The 18,343-nt window shown below is 39.2% G+C and overlaps 1 protein-coding gene across 1 annotated transcript in view; it reads right to left on the bottom strand.

The window, feature by feature from the left end:
• The window catches only part of VPS13B (vacuolar protein sorting 13 homolog B), a 434,090-nt gene that overhangs the window by 115,877 nt on the left and 299,870 nt on the right, over positions 1-18,343 (bottom strand). The window contains exons 34-36 of the mRNA XM_063130990.1: positions 17,310-18,003; positions 11,391-11,528; positions 1,665-2,072 (exon numbers count right to left, since the gene is read on the bottom strand). Of these exons, the coding sequence (XP_062987060.1) occupies positions 1,665-2,072; positions 11,391-11,528; positions 17,310-18,003 (1,240 nt within the window). The remainder of the gene's footprint in view (positions 1-1,664; positions 2,073-11,390; positions 11,529-17,309; positions 18,004-18,343) is intronic.

Here is an 18,343-nt window from a genome sequence, read left to right as displayed (position 1 = left end):
GAATCATAGTTAGATGGTTTGAACTAGTTAGTCTGAAGTAGTCATGGTTAGAATAAACAGTAGTTTCCAGAGTTTGGACATAAAGAGAAATTGAGATTTATTCAAAACTGAAGGTGGAAGCTTTTAATCCCTGCTTGTTGGGCACTAAGAAGGAGTGGGAGAAACTCAAGGCTTGCTACAGCTCATTATTGTAATGTTAAACTATGGCTTAACATTACACCTGAACTGGATCAGAAATTCACTTAGATAAATAAGTTTAATTTTATACTGCGTTAGTGGTCATAGGTAATGCTGAACCTAGGGAGAGTGGATGGGAACATATACTGGAGGCGCAAGAGTGGAGACACAAGATTCCATTGCTCAATCCTGAGTCCTAAATCCTGTTTCCCTAGTTCATCTAAACTGGTCCTAGGTTGATGAACAGTGTTATGACAAATGATTATATGCTGATACTCTGAGCACATGCCACAGAGTTTCTTAGAACACATTCTAGCCCGTTATGATATAACATGTTATGGAGCCAATACTTCTCTCAGGCTGATGGCTTACAAATTAATGAATACAATTACACTTGGTATGATGGTTCAGAGTCCATAGCATATTATTTGTTGTATGATTTCTGTATCCCACACAGAAATTAAAGCAGTATTTCTTAATTTCAATGACGTATACACAGGTTACCACAACTGGTGTTTTTTTTTTACATGCAAGATCAAGAACAAGCAGAACACTGGAAAGTTCTGCCTCCAGAGTCCAATTCTAAGTGCTATGAAAAACTAACACAGTTGAGTTTCTGAATAAAATTGTCTGGAGATCTCCAGCTTGATAACAACTTTAGATGTGGATATCTAGAGCTGCAAACCAGTAACACATATTATACAGTAAAAATGGTCATGTATGTTTGGTGGGGAACGTCTTCCTTCTTTCTACTACACTGGTCATAAAGAAACATTGTGGGCAGAATTAAAAAGACAGGATCAACTTTGTAGCTTGAGGCAAAAAGGCCAAGTATACTATAAGGCTACACCCTCTTCCCTGGTCAGCTTCCTCTTAAGATGAGGGAGAGCTACTTCCAAAGTGGCACTGGGCATACACAGTCTTCCTAAAGTGGTTGCTCTAGGGTGGAACTATCTTGGTCATGATGCTGTTGCTCTTGACGAATCACTCAAGGAAACCTGCATGTAATGTCCATGCCTGGTACTACTTAGAAGATGCTTCCTCTTACTGGCACCACAAGAAGATGGAGCTGATGAGGGCATAGCCCAATGGTGGCATATTCCGGACAAATTGCACTTGAAACTGGATGTGTAAGAGAAAGGGTGGGGCTCTGATCAAGCTAATAAAGTGGCCTTCCATAAAACAGATGGGAAGGGCAGAAAAAAGTCCCACACTTGAGTGTTGTTTAGACTATGCACTTATGAGAGTGCAACACAGTAATATGGATTAGGACAGTGTCCTAACATACAATAATAGAATTAAGCTTTCTTGTCTACTGCCCATTTCTTCTAATTGAAGTGGAAAACTGAAATGGAAAATTAAAGCCCTGTGTTCACCCCCTGGGTCTACTAGTAACCTTGTGTTATAATTAAACTAAAGTTGATTATACCTCATTGTTGCCATCGTAATGCTACTGTCACAGACAAATAGAAGTTAAACATTCTTACCTTTAGTCTTAGAGTTAGCTTTGACATTCAAATTTCCACTGAGGTTTGATAAAGATGCTAAAAGGCAGGGTTTACTAGGATCCGGGCGAGTTTCCATAGAAATCACCATCTGAGTGGTATGGATAGAAATCTTCTGACAACAGGAAATGCCCAACCATAGGTTTTCTTGGGTTGAAATCTTTTGCCCTCCATCACTATGATCTTCAGAATCAGAAATCCTACTTTTGTAACACTGGGATGTTAGTGTGTCATCTGTCTTTGGAAGGCTATCAGTTGCTGAAGCATTTTCCTCTTGAGTCTCATAATCGTTTTCGCTTCTGATCTTTTTCAGAAACTGTTTTATTTGATCTAGCCTGACAAAGCTGATATTGGCTTTCAGAGGCTTTGATATATCCACATTTATGTCAGCTGTAGAACAAATAGGAAAGAGACAGAGTGAGCAAAAATATATATAGCCATACTGTTTTTTTCTATAAAAACAATGCACCCAAACAATTAGTTTATGGTAAGATGAAAGTTTGTTTCAACTACTTTTCAAATAGATAAAAACCACTTGAGTGTAGCATACAAGAGTAGTCCTACAATTTGACACATTTAAAAGTAAATTATGTGCTTTCTGTTCTAATAAGACACTGTATATTCAATTACTGAAATGTAATCACCACCATGTCCCATGCAGACATAAACATTCCCAGGGCAGTATCCAACACTGATGTTCTGCTTATGCTACTGATGTAGCACTACCATAAGCAACCTCTAGTGCAATGGCAATAGCATATGCTGGCATGACAGATTAAGGATGTTGGAAAGTACCACCCTACCACTCCACACAAATTCTCTTCTCCCTTTCATTATTTGCTCATTAATCCCACTATGTTCAATTGGGCTTACTCCCAAGTAAATATCTGCAGTTCTAATTTGCCAGTTTATGATTTCCAGCTGGCAAACACAGAAACTGACCTCATATCCAACTTTGATATGCTAAGGATCCCCTGATGGTACAAGATAGGTATGTTAAAGATTACAAAGGTCAATTTCTATGCGCCCCCCCCCTTTGCATTCATTAGTGGAATTACTTGAATCGAATGTTAATTACAAATATGTAGGTTCTACAACCTGAAGTACTTTCCCAGGTATGATATCACAAACTGAATAGGAAAACCTGCACACTTGTCTCACTATGCCTGTAAATAGAAATTTGTGCTTTTATATTGTATTTTATATCATGTTTTTATACTGTTTGTTTTATATTTTGAATACTTTTAATTTTTGTGAACCACCCAGAGAGCTTCAGCTATTGGGTGGTATAAAAATGTAATAAATAAATGAAATAAAAAATGTTATTAATTACAAACCAGAAACCAAAAACAACAAAGGATGCTGTGGCACCTGAAAGATGGAGGGAATGATCCTATGGGCTCTAGTCAGCATCCGAGGGGCCATAGGATAGTTCATATTCCCCCTTCTGAAGTGGAGACACGCTCCAACCTGAGCTGGGAATTGGATCTCCACACAGACCCTCCAAGCTGGTGTGGAAAGAACCGCATTGGCAGCCTCTCCAAGATCGGGTACGCAACCTTCGGGGGGGGGGAAGGGACATTTTGGTGGGCAGGAAGGGGAGGAGACTATCCTCTAGACTCCTTCCCCTCTGAGAAGTTTTTGCTAGACAGGCAAAAAAAGCCCATCTAGCAAAAAGGCAGGGTGGGAGTATGGGAAGGCAAGGAACGCCTCTGCTGCTCTTCCCGCTCTGCTGCTCTTCCCGCCCTGCACAGTCATCACAATAGGAATGCACCCTAAATTTGTTATGGTACAAGCTTTTGTGGACTAGAAGTAGAGTCTACTTCATCACTCAGGAACTAAGCAAACTAGACTAAATAGATGGTTCCATAATGTTTTCTAGAGAGAAACTGTCTACAACACAAAAGTAATCATGCCTAATAAAACATACTTGAGTAAGCTATTCTCAGCGAGTTACATTTATAATTGCATAAATATTCAGATTGGAGCCTCCTAGCAAATGTCACATAATGAAAGGAGCATATTTTAAACATGGGAAAATAATACATAGTAAAAGTGTTGGGAATCTTTAGAACAAAACTATGAAACAGAAATAACAATGTGCTTCCTAGGGTGCATTTCTGCTCCTACGGAAGTCAGTAGCAACTTCTTGTTTACTTCAATGGAGCAGGAATGCAACCTTAAACTGTTTTGTCCAACATCCATTGACATTTGCTCTGGGGAAAAACACACGGAGCAATTTACAATAAGAACACAAGAAGAATTTTCTGTCTAAACATGGATCGGATGCACTCTTATTTCTGCCTATATTTCTCTCTATTACATGCTTATCAATACATTGCTGTACTGCTGAATGCTCACTGCAAAGTAAATGATTTTTAAAAACACCTCTTAACTCCAGTCAGATAGTAATTATACTGACCCTAACTGTACTGTGTGAAATTTCCACCGTTCCTCATGGAACTTACTTTGTTATTATATTTTTATCTCACCCTTTTTCTAAGGCGCTCAGGATGGCATATATGGTTCTCTTCGTCCCCCCACCTCAGCCGCCTTTATGTTAAGTTGACAACGGCCTGTGGCACAGGTTAGGCTGGGTGGGAACTGGAATTTGGGGTTCCCAAAACTCATACCGCTACACCACTCTAATGTCCATGTTATGGACACAATCCTGAATCCTAAAGCACAAGGTTGCAAGGGTGTGGAGAAAGGTGTCTTTAATTTCACAGGTGTCACATCAAACCACTTGTGGAATGTGGGAGTGGGGGGGACTCTGCTTTAGCCTGGAATGCAGTGGGGGGGATGCTACATTTGTAGGCAATTGGGAAGACGACAGGTATATTTGAACAATTTCTTGGGTCTACTCAGGTGATTTGACTGAATCTGAAGTATAGCCAGTGTACTTCAAACTGAGATACAAAAAAAGTAAACATATTTAACAACAACAACATTTAACAACCAACTCAGACTCTGCTTTCTTGTCTGTTGTGCTTTTCAGTGTATTCTTTATAAGCATCTTTAAGTTAATCCATGTCTATTCATTACAATTTCCTAATTACTCCTCACAACTTTCCAATACTGACCAGAGCTCAGAATGATAAAATAACCATTGATCAAAAAGGAAATCACATAAATCAAAACAGATTACATTTATTGTACGCACATTTTATAACAGATGACAATTTGACAGTAAACATAGGGACTCACATTGCAATAACGAAATCAGAAATGGAATGTCTGTCTAACAAAATCCAGTATAATAGTTTCCTGAAAATGCTGTCAATCATTCCTCCCCTTTCCCCCCATTTTAAATGTTCCAACATCCCTTGACCTATGGTATCAGTCATCAAATGGCTTACATTTATGATGCATTTTGAAATCTATTACAGAAAGCAATAGATTCAATATGGCCAGTTTAAAGAAAATCATAACATCAATAAAGAAAGATCCCTCACTCTTGAGAATTGTGTATGAAACCATATCTTCTTCTTCACCAACACCCTTTTTTAAGCTAATAGAAATGACAAAAAGGCTTAAGATATATTTATCTGAATATTCTTGGTTTCTTCTTTGAGTTAGTACAACTGAATAAAATGTGAAGAAAAACAACAACCATGGCGGATAATCCCTATAATTTGTATCTGTTAATCTGTTATTTATTAGTTCATGTTACCCTACCCACTTCCTTCTGGTGATCAAATAGCATTCAGAGTTTCCTTTCTGACAGTTCCCTTCATCAGACCCCCAAACAGCTTCCTAAACTTTCCTGAGATTGCTCAAAGTGACTTAAAATCTTCAGTGTGCTCATGCTCCTTGTGTAGATACCAGCTCGGACTCAACACTCTTATGTTGAACTTCTCTGTCCTCCCGTCCGGCATGCATTCCTCCACATGCCTCCAAATTTTCTCTGGAGGGTCCCTCACCTGTCCAGGGAAGTTTAGGGGCACAATGAGCTGGATGGGATCTATTTTGTCAGCAGCTCTCCTGTTTGTGAAACAACACTATTGGATACAGACCAGGTTTTTAGGTTGTTGTTGTTATCATCTTTTACTTAAACTGGAACTGAAATACGTATACTTGAAACTGCTACCGATGTCCACTGAACTTTCTTCCAATGAAATATCTATAGGGAGCCCTACTTGTAGAACTGATATGATTTGAGATGCATGTTCTTTAATTACACCTTTAAAACTCTGCAAGGGGAAAAGCTTCACTATTTTGTCCTGTTATCGATGCAAATGTGATGGCTGAATACCTTGAAGTGGTATGCAGTGCTTACACAACAGGGATTTAGTGCTTCTTCTAGGATCGGAAACATATTGAAGCGCTCATTTCCACAACAGGGTAGGCCGGCAGAACTTGCATAAGGGAGCTCCCTCAATCTGTCCTAATCTAGAAACAAGTGCTTCTGCTTGTTTGAGGGCTTCTTAAAGGAAACACAAAATCCTTGTTGCACAAGCAGTGGGTGTTGTTTATAGAATGGAATCATGTCAGTCAAGTCAGCGAAAGTTACTCATTATTAAATGTTATTATTAGAAGTATTTATATAGCACCTACAAGGGGATACTATGGTTTATAGAAAGCAATGGAGTCATAAGTAGCTCTCACTGGATTATGCCTGTAGTCGCTTGGATGCAGATAAATGATGGTTAATAACTGCAGAACCTGGCAGAATTAATAACATATATAGAAATTGAGGACAAAGATGAATTGATTAGTTTAATGTGTCTGAGAAAGAATATGGTCAAGATGGGGATGCAGTTAGTATCTTCATCTAAGATTCATAGTTCAGCAACAATTAATATATCCTAAATTAAGGGTCATACAATGAAAACCTTAAAGTTCAAGGGGTGAAGGAGGCAGGTAACAGCATAAAGCAAGGCTATGAAGATGTATGGTAACTCAAACTGATGGAAGAAGGTACAATTTCTTCCTACTTGAAGTATTTCTGAGCACTGTGCTGTGCAACAAATGAAACCATACCTATGTTAATGAATATTTATTATCTGGCATAGTGCTCTTCATTCTACTGAGAAATGTAGCTTTACAGTTACGTCAGTATTTTTTTAAAAATATTTGTAAAAAAGCAATGAAAAAATAACCCTACCAGAGTGCTCAAGTGTTTTTGCAAATGACCCTAAGTTAATTAGAAAAGTCTGCACCCCGGTCAGTTCTCCTTCTCACATGTCAGCTCTCATTAAATCAAAAAATTCTCATTTCAAAGTTAACCAACACCATGGTTAACAAAACTGTTAAACTGGGATCAAGTGGGCACATTCCTAGGTTTATATATGATGTCATGCTAAGCAGCCCACAGCTGAACTCGCAAAAAAGTATGAATGATTTTTCAATATAGTAAGTATCTGATCTAATGCTAATTCTCTCTCTATAGGCTAACTGTGCTGGGAACAGGTGGCCCTGCTTTCAATTATGGAGGGCTAACATGCCAGTGTGAGGCCTGGATTAGTTCACCTTCTCACAGGGAATTTGCCTCGGTTGGGAATGGATTTATTATGGCTTCACACATGGAATGGAGCTCATGTCAACTGAGGGCAGTGACACATCATATGATTCAAATTAACCTGCTGTGGACTGTTCCGCAGGGCTGAGATTGTGTATTAAAATGACGACATTTTAAAACAGCTTGAAAGAAACCAGGATTGTCGAAGCGCAATGGTTCCAATTTGTTCCAACTAATCTATCACCTGCTGGAGATATTATTGTAGTGGGTTTCTGGTAGCTGCTATTTTCCAGGTTTCTCCAAACCACTGACCTTGCTAATGGGTACAATTGTTGCCTTTGGAGGTAAAGGGGGAGGAAACCCTACAAAGTGCTTTTTTATGTATGGTTGGAAGTATGTTATTCATCACGACACGCAAGCAACAAAAGGGGGGGGGCACCCAGACAAACAAAACTCTTTTAACAGCCACTTTGCTGAATGGCAAAACAGAGTTTATTATATGTCTAAATTTGATTGGATAAAGTACTAGAGATAATCACTGCAAATGGCAAAAATACAGTGAGCTTCATAATGTCATACATAAAGATCTTTCCAAGAAAATAACATAGATGAGAATTCTGGCACAAAAAGCTTGCATTTTTCTTAGACTTGTAATTAGCAATATTTAGGTACTTTAAACTTTATGAATCACTGACAGTTTTTCTAATATCTTATGACAAAGTTTGTGATTAAGTATGTTGAAAAACCCATACAACCCTGTATCTTGAGTTTTTATCTTTGAAAACAGAAAGTTGTTCACTAGAAATAACAATGAGGTAATGAAACAATAAGATAGTCTTCACGATGGCCAGCAACAATTAGCTGACCAAATGGAACTTAAATAACTTTATATCTTATCAAATACAGTTCACCAGTATTAGACTGCAAATAGAGAAAATGCTGATGTATGAAATATTAACTGGAATTTTAAAAGCTGTCAATTCATGTAGAAAAAAACAAAAAATAGTTCTTGTGGACATGAAGAGCTATTATTTGGCTGCATAGGCGTGCGCAGCACATTTTATTAGGGTGTGCACCCAGGTATTTTTTTTTAAAAAAAAGAGGTGAACATGGTTATGGTTAGGGTTTAACCTTGGTTTATGTATTTCCCTTTTTCTTTTATTTATTTTTCTTAGTTTCTTTTTCCCTTTTCCTTTCCTTGTGTGTTCACTTTCCTTAGGTGTAATGTCTTTATGCAATGCTTTTATGTCATGTATGTTTATGAAACAATAAAAAAATTGATGTTTTTAAAAAGGTGAACATTCATTGAATACTCAATCATAAAGGACCTTACTTTTATTCATTTATTTATTAAACACTGTAGACACTGATGCCCTACTCCGCATTTGGCCCAGCACTGCTGGGGCTTTGTGGTGATACTGACCGGAGGAGGGGCTCATAAGGTGATATTAGCCCTTGGGGTCTGTCCTTCTGGCCTCTTTGAAGTGTGGCTCCCAGCAGAGCAATTCCTTTTCACTCCTGCTGCCAGGAGCAACGGTATGCTGTTGGAGGGGGGCAACGGAGCAGCCAGAGGACCATTCTAGCTGCGTCTCAATCCCCCTCTCAATCCCTAATCAATGGCTCCCTCAATTCAGCACTTATTGTTTGAGATATTAGGGTGTGCACCTGGCACACCCCTTGTGCATGCCTGTTTGTCTGGTGGTGACTGAGGCACTCTTCACACTGGCTCAGTTTGCATAACCGTGGTGGCTTGTTTAAGTTGTGATGCATGCTGAATGCCATTTGCCTAATTGCTCATCCGGGTGTGGCTTGTCGTGTCATCCGAACCCAGGTTGCATGGCTTGTTTTAGGGGGAAAAGCCCCCAAATAACTCATGGCTTGTTATTTGGTTATTTGAGGGATGTTTTCCCCTCAAATAAGCCATGCTGCTTGGGTTTGGACAACATGACAAGCTGCCCCAGGACAGGTAGTTAGGAAAATGGTACCCAGCATGCACTGCAGCTTAAACAAGCCGTGGTGGTCTCTGGGTCTCTCTCAGACTCAGGGACAATGGTAAGAGAGTCGTTCTTAGTGGGGTGATTCTGCATTGCTGGGTGAATGGGGTGAATGTACTTATTACAAGAGGAGAGCAGCATAAAGTAAATATATTACATGCCATTCTAGGTTATAAAAGCTGAAATCCGAATAATTTTCCTTAAACATTTAACGTAGGAATGGGAAAAGTTCATTTAAAAACACAATATAGTTCAACATTTATTTTCTCTCTGAATTTTGAGGTAATTGGGATCTATATTGCCAGTTTTGTAGAGTTAAAAGAAATGTGCTGTAAAAGAAATTTAGTTCTGTTGTCTCTATAGTCATCAGTAACAAGCATACACACCTTGGATTATTTATAGATGCAATATAATCTTTAATGTTTGTTTAACATGAACCATCAGCCAAAATACTTATAAAATGGCACACATTTTATTCACTAGCATTTGTTATCACTATATTGATTTACCATCTTTATGAATTATATACACAAACACACACACACACACACACACACACACACACACGGCCTTGCTGCTCTCTATATGGAGTGTTATCTAGTTGATTTTGATGGAGTCATTTGAAAGTCACTACAATCAAGTGGTTTTTCAAACAGCTCAGATCAAGTCGTGAGGGTTGCATTCCTGCTCCTTATGCTCAAACTATGATGGCCAGAGATGGGAGGCAGATTAGCAGCTGGGGCAGCTTGAAAAGCCTCGCTGCACTTCAAGTCAGCCCTGACCCCGTTTCACACTCAGCACTCCCTGGCAATTTCTTCCCCTTCCTAAGCCAAACCCTCTACCTTTGGAGAAGGGCAGGGAGTAACCAGTGTTGAGAAGGGTAGGCTTTTCTAGCCTCACAGTGAGTCTACCAGACTAAATGCTAAGCCATAATTAGGCCACTAACCCTTTTGCAGCAGATGGTTAATGAGCATGTTTAAACCATGGTTATATAGCCACCATGGCTAGGAATGGTTCACACAACATCCTGAGCCATAATATTTAGCTCAAAATGCTTAATTTGAAAAACAACTACACATCCCAGCAAACAATGATGTGCTTGATCTGAAGAGCATAATTTTGAGGTAAGGAAAGGCTAGAAAACCTTCCCGTTTATCTAGTGAGCTCTCTCAAACTTTTGGTTTAAGGAGCTAGTCTGGAAGGGTGTGCATGCTTTATACATTCGTTGCTCTTGATTGAAGCCCTTCACCACTATCTTTATTTGGGTTTAAAATAGTGTTTTTGCTCAAACCCCCACTCTGAGTTGTACTGTCCATAACCACCATGTCAGCCATTTTATGAATGAACAAGCCCTACTATGGCAGCCATTTTTTGAGAGAGACAACACTCTCTTAAAATTCCAAATGTGCCCACCAACCCAAAAAGCTGTTCTGCCCAGATGTACCATCCTAATTTGAGACTGAACATTCAACAGACTGTTGTTATTAATTTTGATTGTGACTGTGGTCATTTTTTAAATATATACAAATGCACCTGCTAATGTCGAAAGTTTGAAACAACCATTAGTGGTAGTGGAGATAAATACAGTTTTAAACAAACTAGTGGTGGCAAAAGTCACCTCTTACCTCTTCTATCAGGGGATCCCTCTATTGGACCGAAATCCTTCCTTGGATTAAAGGAGCCCTTCCATTTGCAGAAAGCAAAGTCTAGATCATATAACAGGCATGCTCCAAGGTATACATGTTTTTGACATGTGGAATTTGATATAGTGCTTTGGAAATATATGTATAATATTACATATACGTGCATGGGGTGGGAAGCAGACATGTTTGCAAATGGGCATATTTGTGAAGGACAAGAAGATAGATAGCTAAAATATTAATTATGTAGCCATGTACTATCAGGATATGGAAGCTTTCTTAATGGAAGAAGTCTGCAAGTACGATAGATGCTTTCTCCAGCTATGTCTTGCCCTAAAAATGGAAGGCTTGCCCTGGTAAATTAACAGTTTCCCCATCCTTAAGATTGTAACTACGGTGCAATAAAGTTTGTCCCACCTCTGTCTAGGGGACGAGACTACATTGCTAAATAAAATATGGCAGAAGACTTTCCAGTGAATATAAACTGGTAAATTAAGAAACGAAAAAGTTTGAATTTCCCCTAATAACTGCTCATCCCTCCTGCTTTGAGAACCATGAATATTAATATATTACATTTAAGATGTCAGTTTGCAATTAATAATGGCATTCTTACCTGGCCCATTAAGGAAGTCTTTAATCTGCAATGTGATGAGAGGAGGTGGGATGCCACTTTTAGCATCTAGTTCTCCTGCCACTGTCTGTAACCATGTCTTGCAGTAGTCAAGAGTTTCTGGGAGAGTTTTTCCAGCATCTACCAGTGATAAGAGTCTAGTTACAACATGTTAATACAATAGCTAGCAGTGTTTTGAAATAGAAGAACAAAAAGTTATGTGCGGACATACAATACCTTTTAAGCAGTGATCTCTAACATTCACATACAACTTATTTTGTAGAAATACAAAGACCAACAGTACATGTATATCTCATATAAATCCTCCATTTTGATGATTTCCAGAGGGGTAGCCTTGTTAGTTTGATGCAGCAAAAACAACAAAGAGTCTTCTATCACCTTAAAGACTTCACAAATTTATACGGGCATACACTTTTGCATAAAGACAGGTAATCTAAGATGGTGGATGGCAAATGCAGGGCTCTGCTCCGCTCTTGCTCCACTCCCATGCTGGTGCCACTCCCATTCAAAAGTGCTGCTGCTGCCCTGGGAAATATGGTGGTGAGGGGCCAAGGAGCTGTTGCTGAAAACTCAGCACTTTTTAATGGGAGCCAAATTGGCACTCAGCTCCACTTCTTACCTGCTGCCTGCCATCTTAGACATTGGCATGGTTGGGGATGGGTCCTTCTCAGGCCATGGACTCTCAGCAGCTGCCTCACCATGCAGACTCCAAACCTGGTTTGTGAAATGCCTGATTTAGATCTTTAAGCTGTGAATGGCTGCCTGATGAGTCTGAGCAGATTTAGCTGTATCGTAGGGCTTAGCTGTAGACAATGGATTTTGTGATGTAGTTCTGGGTAGAAGCTAGAAGCATGTAGGTAGGTGTAGTGAACTGCAGGCTTCAGATAAAGGGTCAAGCTTATATGTACATTATGTTGTTGCACTATCATATCCACAAAGTGAACCTGTTGCACGGACTGTTCTAGGCTTAGGCGAATGTTATTGAAGTCCTGGTGGAACTTCAAGAAGAAATTCAACCCTATTGTCTGTGCTTTTAATAAAGACAAAGTCTGGTGTTTTTTTAAAGTCACACTACATGTGTTAATGAGTTCACTGTCTGTCCTATCAACCAACAATATTTTGTCAATAGCAACTGTTAAGGTAATTGCCACTGTCTGTACTTTTTGCATTTCAATTCCCTCTGATACATCTCCCTGATCACCAGCATGTGTGTATAAATTTGTCAATTTGAGGTTAATACTTCATACATCTGATGAAGTAGACAGTGTCCATGAAAGCTTATGCCAGAATAAACTTGACCAGTGAGGGAGGAAGCAGCAGCCAGGCACCTCTCCACCGTGCCTGGGTCCAGCTCCAGCTGAGAGCCCCCTCCCTCCTGCTACCAACTGTCTCTGCAGAGGCCACCAGTGAGGGAGGAAGCAGCAGCCAGGCACCTCTCCACTGTGCCTGGGTCCAGCTCCAGCTGAGAGCCCCCTCCCTCCTGCTACCAACTGTCACTGCAGAGGCCACCAGTGAGGGAGGAAGCAGCAGCCAGGCACCTCTCCACCGTGCCTGGGTCCAGCTCCAGCTGAGAGCCCCCTCCCTCCTGCTGTCACCTGTAACTGCTGAACTTTCCAACTAAGATTGTAGTGCCTGAATTTGCTTTCCTTTTCCCCCTCCTCCTCCTCCCTGCCAATCCCCTTTCCTTTTGTGTCATGTCTTTTAGATTGTAAGCCTGTGGGCAGGGACTGTCAAGAAATACTTTTGTAAGCCGCCATGAGAGCCTTTTTTGGCTGAATGGCGGCATAAAAATCCTTAAATAAATAAATAAATAAATAAACTTGTTAGTCTTTAAACTACCACAAGACCCTTGGGTGATAATTATATATGTATATATATATATATATATATATATATATATATATATATATTGTAATGGCTAAAAGCCACCAAATATTATTATCTCCAAATACTATCACCATCAAATGTAAAAAAGGCACTATGTGTGATCATTAAGCTTTGCATATTTGAAGTGTGCCTAATAACGCTGCATCTCAAACTGGTCTGTGATGTAAATTCTGTCCCCTATTTAAATTTTCCTTAGCCATATTTTAAAATGATTTGCACAAAAGTAAAAGCAAGCTTACAAGGGAAGGAATAAACTATACACAAGTCTTAAAGATCAGAAAACCACATGCTTAGAGATGCAATAGAGTGGTTCTACTTATGGGTTATTTGATACAGTTTGCAGTTTCACTGACATTGCAATCCTTTTTTACTGCTAGGCTTTTGAAGTTAACTTCAGTAGCTTTTCCTCTTGGCCCTCTTTAATGGGACCCCTTTGCTCAATCCTTAATATTCCCAATTGTGACTAAAAGTTCACATTTGGTACTTTTCAGTTCTATGTCTTTCTTCATGTCCTGGACAATGTACATGAGAAATCATCACTGTGTAAAACTTTTTAAATCTTTGGCAACACACATACTTTGTTATATTAGTTCTATTTGGGTTTTTTTTAAAGTGGCTGCAGTGCTTAAACATTCAAAACTTCATTCTTTAAGAATTTCAGCTACAAAATTGTTTCATTCTGGCTTAATGATCACATATTGTGTTACCATCACGAACCCTAATCCTCTTCTGTTATATAGTGATACTTACAGAAATTACCATTCTCCAATGTTTAGATTACCAACCGCCTTATTCACCTTAAGCAAGATGGACTGCTTTCTTTTCATGAACAGTAGTTTCATACCTTCACTTATAGACAGCATATGGCAATGTGGTGAGAATTGGGCGTATAAAGCCTGTCTAGGAATGTATTTCTTAACCTAATCACATGATTCATATAAAACCTAGCATATACGGACCCTTATGCAGTTTCAAAGAACATACTGAAACCAATTGATTGCGATTTTAGCTCTGTACGTAAAAAGATTAAAAGTTAGCACATTCCTCTGAGGTTTTTTATATCATTATTTGATCAGTTTTCAGAAACTGACTTTGGACTATAAATGTGTGCTGTGCACTATATACTTTACAATTCCTCTTCACTTTCTTTCACTTAGATTACTGCATTTTCTATGGTAATTACAAAACAATACAGTATTGGACAGTATAAAGGGACTGTCTACATTCTTATACTGTAATATTATGCCCTTCTGCACCAAGACTGGTTTTTGTAAGGGCCACCATACAAGTTGCCTCTTAAAATGTTTCATGATAATACAATTTATCATGGGAAACTGCAGACTACTGGAGAAGATGTTCAAGGCATACATAAAAAAAATTTAACTGAATTAATCATAGTGTAATCCAATTATGGTAGGCTACTTTTTATATAAATGAATTAAATTCAAACCCAGTATATACCTATTCCTATCTATTAATTCCCATACATTCATTTGTCTGTCAAATTAATAAGTCACACCAGGTCTGGACAGTACTTAAAAAACTTAAATTTATACTGTACTTCAGCTATTGGACAGAATAGAAAAGACTGATATGACAGACTATATCCAAAGGAGAAATGGTACATAATTGCTGGTGTTGTTTTTTGAGAAATAGATGCCATTTATTGCTTATTATAATTCTAATTTTTCAACTTTAGATATGGGGGGGAAAGGTTTTAAAAAACCTCAACAGAATTTGAATGGGCTAAAGCCATTTTTAAAAAAACTACCAGGCTAATTATTGTCCCAAATAAGCTGGTGGGAAGAGCCAGTCTTTGCGGTGTGGATGCCTCTGGCTGCTTTTCCAGCCGACACAGCTCTTCAGAGAGGATACACAGTGGCATGGGTGGGAGGGAGGCGTGGGTGAGAGACACAGCAGTGGCGGTGGCAGCAGCAAAGGGAAGTAGTGCGGTGGCAGCTGGTCCTCCTGGTGGGAGGGGGAGCACACAATTCGCCACTCCTCCTGCTCCAACACTTGAAGTGGGGGCTTCACCCTGCCTTATGGGAGGGCTGTCCTTGAGTGCCGCTTCCTTCATAAATAAATATAATCACTAAATATAATCTCTAACACAATGGAATGACCACATTACTCATGAGTGATGGAATGATGACCTTGGATCACAAGTCCTCACAATCATGAGGAAATTAAAACTTTATGGAGCCACATCATTACTTCTTTGGTTAAACTCACATACATGACTAATTTACTTAGTAAGGTGTGTTATAAGGCTTGATGTTTTGAAAAGAAACAATAGCTTTGCTGCATTATCAGTTATTTGGTAAAACACCTTATTTATTTATATATGGGAAGTGAGGATAAGAGACTGGTTAATTATGGGCTATTGACTTGCCTCTGCCTCAACTCAAGCGATCATTCAGATAAGAGCACAGTCTCAATCACACAGAAGACAGAGAATGCCAGGGCAGATGGCCAGGAATAAAGCAGGCATTATCCAGGCAAGCAACCAAGCAGGTAAGCTGCTAAACAGGCAGTAAAGCCAGGAAGTAGGCAGACAGTTAAACCAATAAGCAGATAAGGAGTCTGAAGAGTGGGGTTCTTAGACTTAGGATGTAGGCAAGGGTCAGAAGTTTGAAAGAACCAAGTGGAATCCCACTGGCCCCTTATGATCCTTGAACCATCCCCTGGCCATATGCACAAGTGGCGCTGAACCACAGCAGAGAGAGAGAGAGCAAACCAGTAGCTCCCTCCCTTCTCTGGCAAATCATCATGGTGGCACAAAGAACAAGTGCCTGGGCCTTATGGGTAGAATTACTGGTTCAAGACCTCTGGTGCTATACAGAGGAGCTCAGATTTCAAAAATGTCTAAGGCTAGAGCATGCCTCAAAATGCAAGAATGCATAGCAGAAACATTTAAAAAACCCAAACAAAATAATAGCATTGGCCATGGCCACCTAATAATGGCCACTTTAAGATGGAAATGTCATTCCCCACCCCCAGTTTTTTGAATATTGCCATTTCTGATGTCAGATTTGTGTCTATTTATTCTTTTGTGTAGAGACTGGTCAGATTCTCCTGTGTAGAATATAGTAGGGAATTGCTGGAAATGACGGCATACCATATTTCTTCGATTGTAAGACGCCATCGATTGTAAGACGCGCAGTAATTTCAGTACCACCAACAGAAAAAAAGCTTCGATTCTAAGAATAATAATCTCACCCCGTTTTTAGAGATGTTTATATGGGGGAAAAAGTGCATCTTAGAATCGAAGAAATATAGTATATCACTTTTTACATTTCATTTCCCTCAGATTTCACTGTTTACAGTCCACCATCACCACCATTTGTGTCTATATACTTGTAATTCAGAATACTACTTCATGCATCTCATGCAGTAGTCCATGAAAGCTTATGCCAAAATACATTTGTTAGTCTTTACGGTGCAACGGACTTGACACACAACGGACTTAACATACTACCTCTCTGGAACTTTTAAAAAATGTTGACAAAATGTTGATGAATTACCAGATCCATCGTTCCTGTTATATTTGGATCTCAGCAATCTACCTGAAGGCTTTTCATGCACCCAAAGTTTTGCAGGCAGTTTTTATAAAAGCCTGCCAACCCATTAAAACAAGTAAGACATCAATGCAATACAGCAAGCACTCCATTGTATTAAACGGAGCGATTCCGATGTTCAAAAGGTAAAGATCTCCTACTAAGCATGTGCTGGTGTGTGTATGTGTGTGTGTGTCTGTGTGTAATGCAAAAAGAAGGAGGGGGAGAATAAAATAGAAACACTTTATTATATTTTTTTCTTGGTGGTTTCAAAGAACAAAACCCTTCTGGACTTTAGTGGTGACCAGATTCCCTGATCATGAAGGAAAACTGTCATGCTAATGAATATGTAAAGTTAACTTTGGGTAAATAATCCTCCTTTTTTGTTTTGTTTATCTCTGAACAAAAGAAGAATTGGGTAGTAGTATACTTTTTTAAGGATGTTAAATGGTCTTACCTGTACACTTGTAGTCCGATGCTACACCTTTAATGACAGCATCAAACACAGATAGTTCCACCCTCTGTTTTCTATGATGACAACTTAAGATCAAAGAAGGTTGGGATACAACAAGGTGCAAAAATGGCTCTAACTGCAAATCACCAGTTCCTCTGCGACCAGGCTGTCGGACAATTGTTATACCCAAGGCTTGCCTAGCTGATGATCTTGTGGAAGCATGAAGACTTTCCAGAGATATAAGACCTGCCATTTTCCCAGCGGGTAATGAACTATTACTGTTCAGGAGATCATCTGCTGTTACTGATGAAATGCTTGCTCCGACAGGTTTCTTGCAGTCATGATCGACGGGTTCTGGAAGGATTGGTGAATTTCTGGTTGTTTTCTCAGTTTCTTTCTGATCTTCCAGTGATTTTGTTTTAGATAAAGTGGTACATGAATAAGTCATAAAGGAGATTCGGCTTGCTGTGATGAATATGTCAAATGGTATAAAGTTCAGGTTCTTTACAATCGAAGATTGTCGGGAAGGTCGGGCGATGCGGTGGTGGCTGGTGCCGCTGTGTTGTTCTATTTGGACGATTCTGATTTTAACACTGTCGCTGCCAATGCCACTGTCCTGGGCTCCACTGTAACGTGAAGATGTTTCAACCATACTTCCATCAGATGTATCAATTTTTTTCTGTTCCTGTTTGGAAACCTGGAAAGGAAAAAAAAATAAACATAAAATTTCATATCCCAACTATTACCATTTCAGCTACATACAACAATTGGTATATAAACATGAGGTCAAGAAAGATAGAATTCTACGAAAAAGAAAACTTGCAAAGATAACTTTTAAAACAAGAATTACTCATGAAAACTCAGAAGGTGTCTGATTCAGAAAAATGATGACTCACATTTATTTATTTATTTATTTAATTACATTTATATACCGCCCCACAGCCGAAGCTCTCTGGGCGGTTTACAACATTTAATAACATGTTGGAGAAAGATGTGGCAGGGTGAAGAAACATTTCCTAGGTTCAAACTATTTTTTC

This window comes from Elgaria multicarinata, chromosome 7 (assembly GCF_023053635.1).
Source record: "Elgaria multicarinata webbii isolate HBS135686 ecotype San Diego chromosome 7, rElgMul1.1.pri, whole genome shotgun sequence".
In the NCBI taxonomy this organism is placed as follows: Eukaryota; Metazoa; Chordata; class Lepidosauria; order Squamata; family Anguidae; genus Elgaria; species Elgaria multicarinata.
Note: the sequence above shows the minus strand (reverse complement) of the source record. Positions and strands in the feature narration are given on the sequence as shown.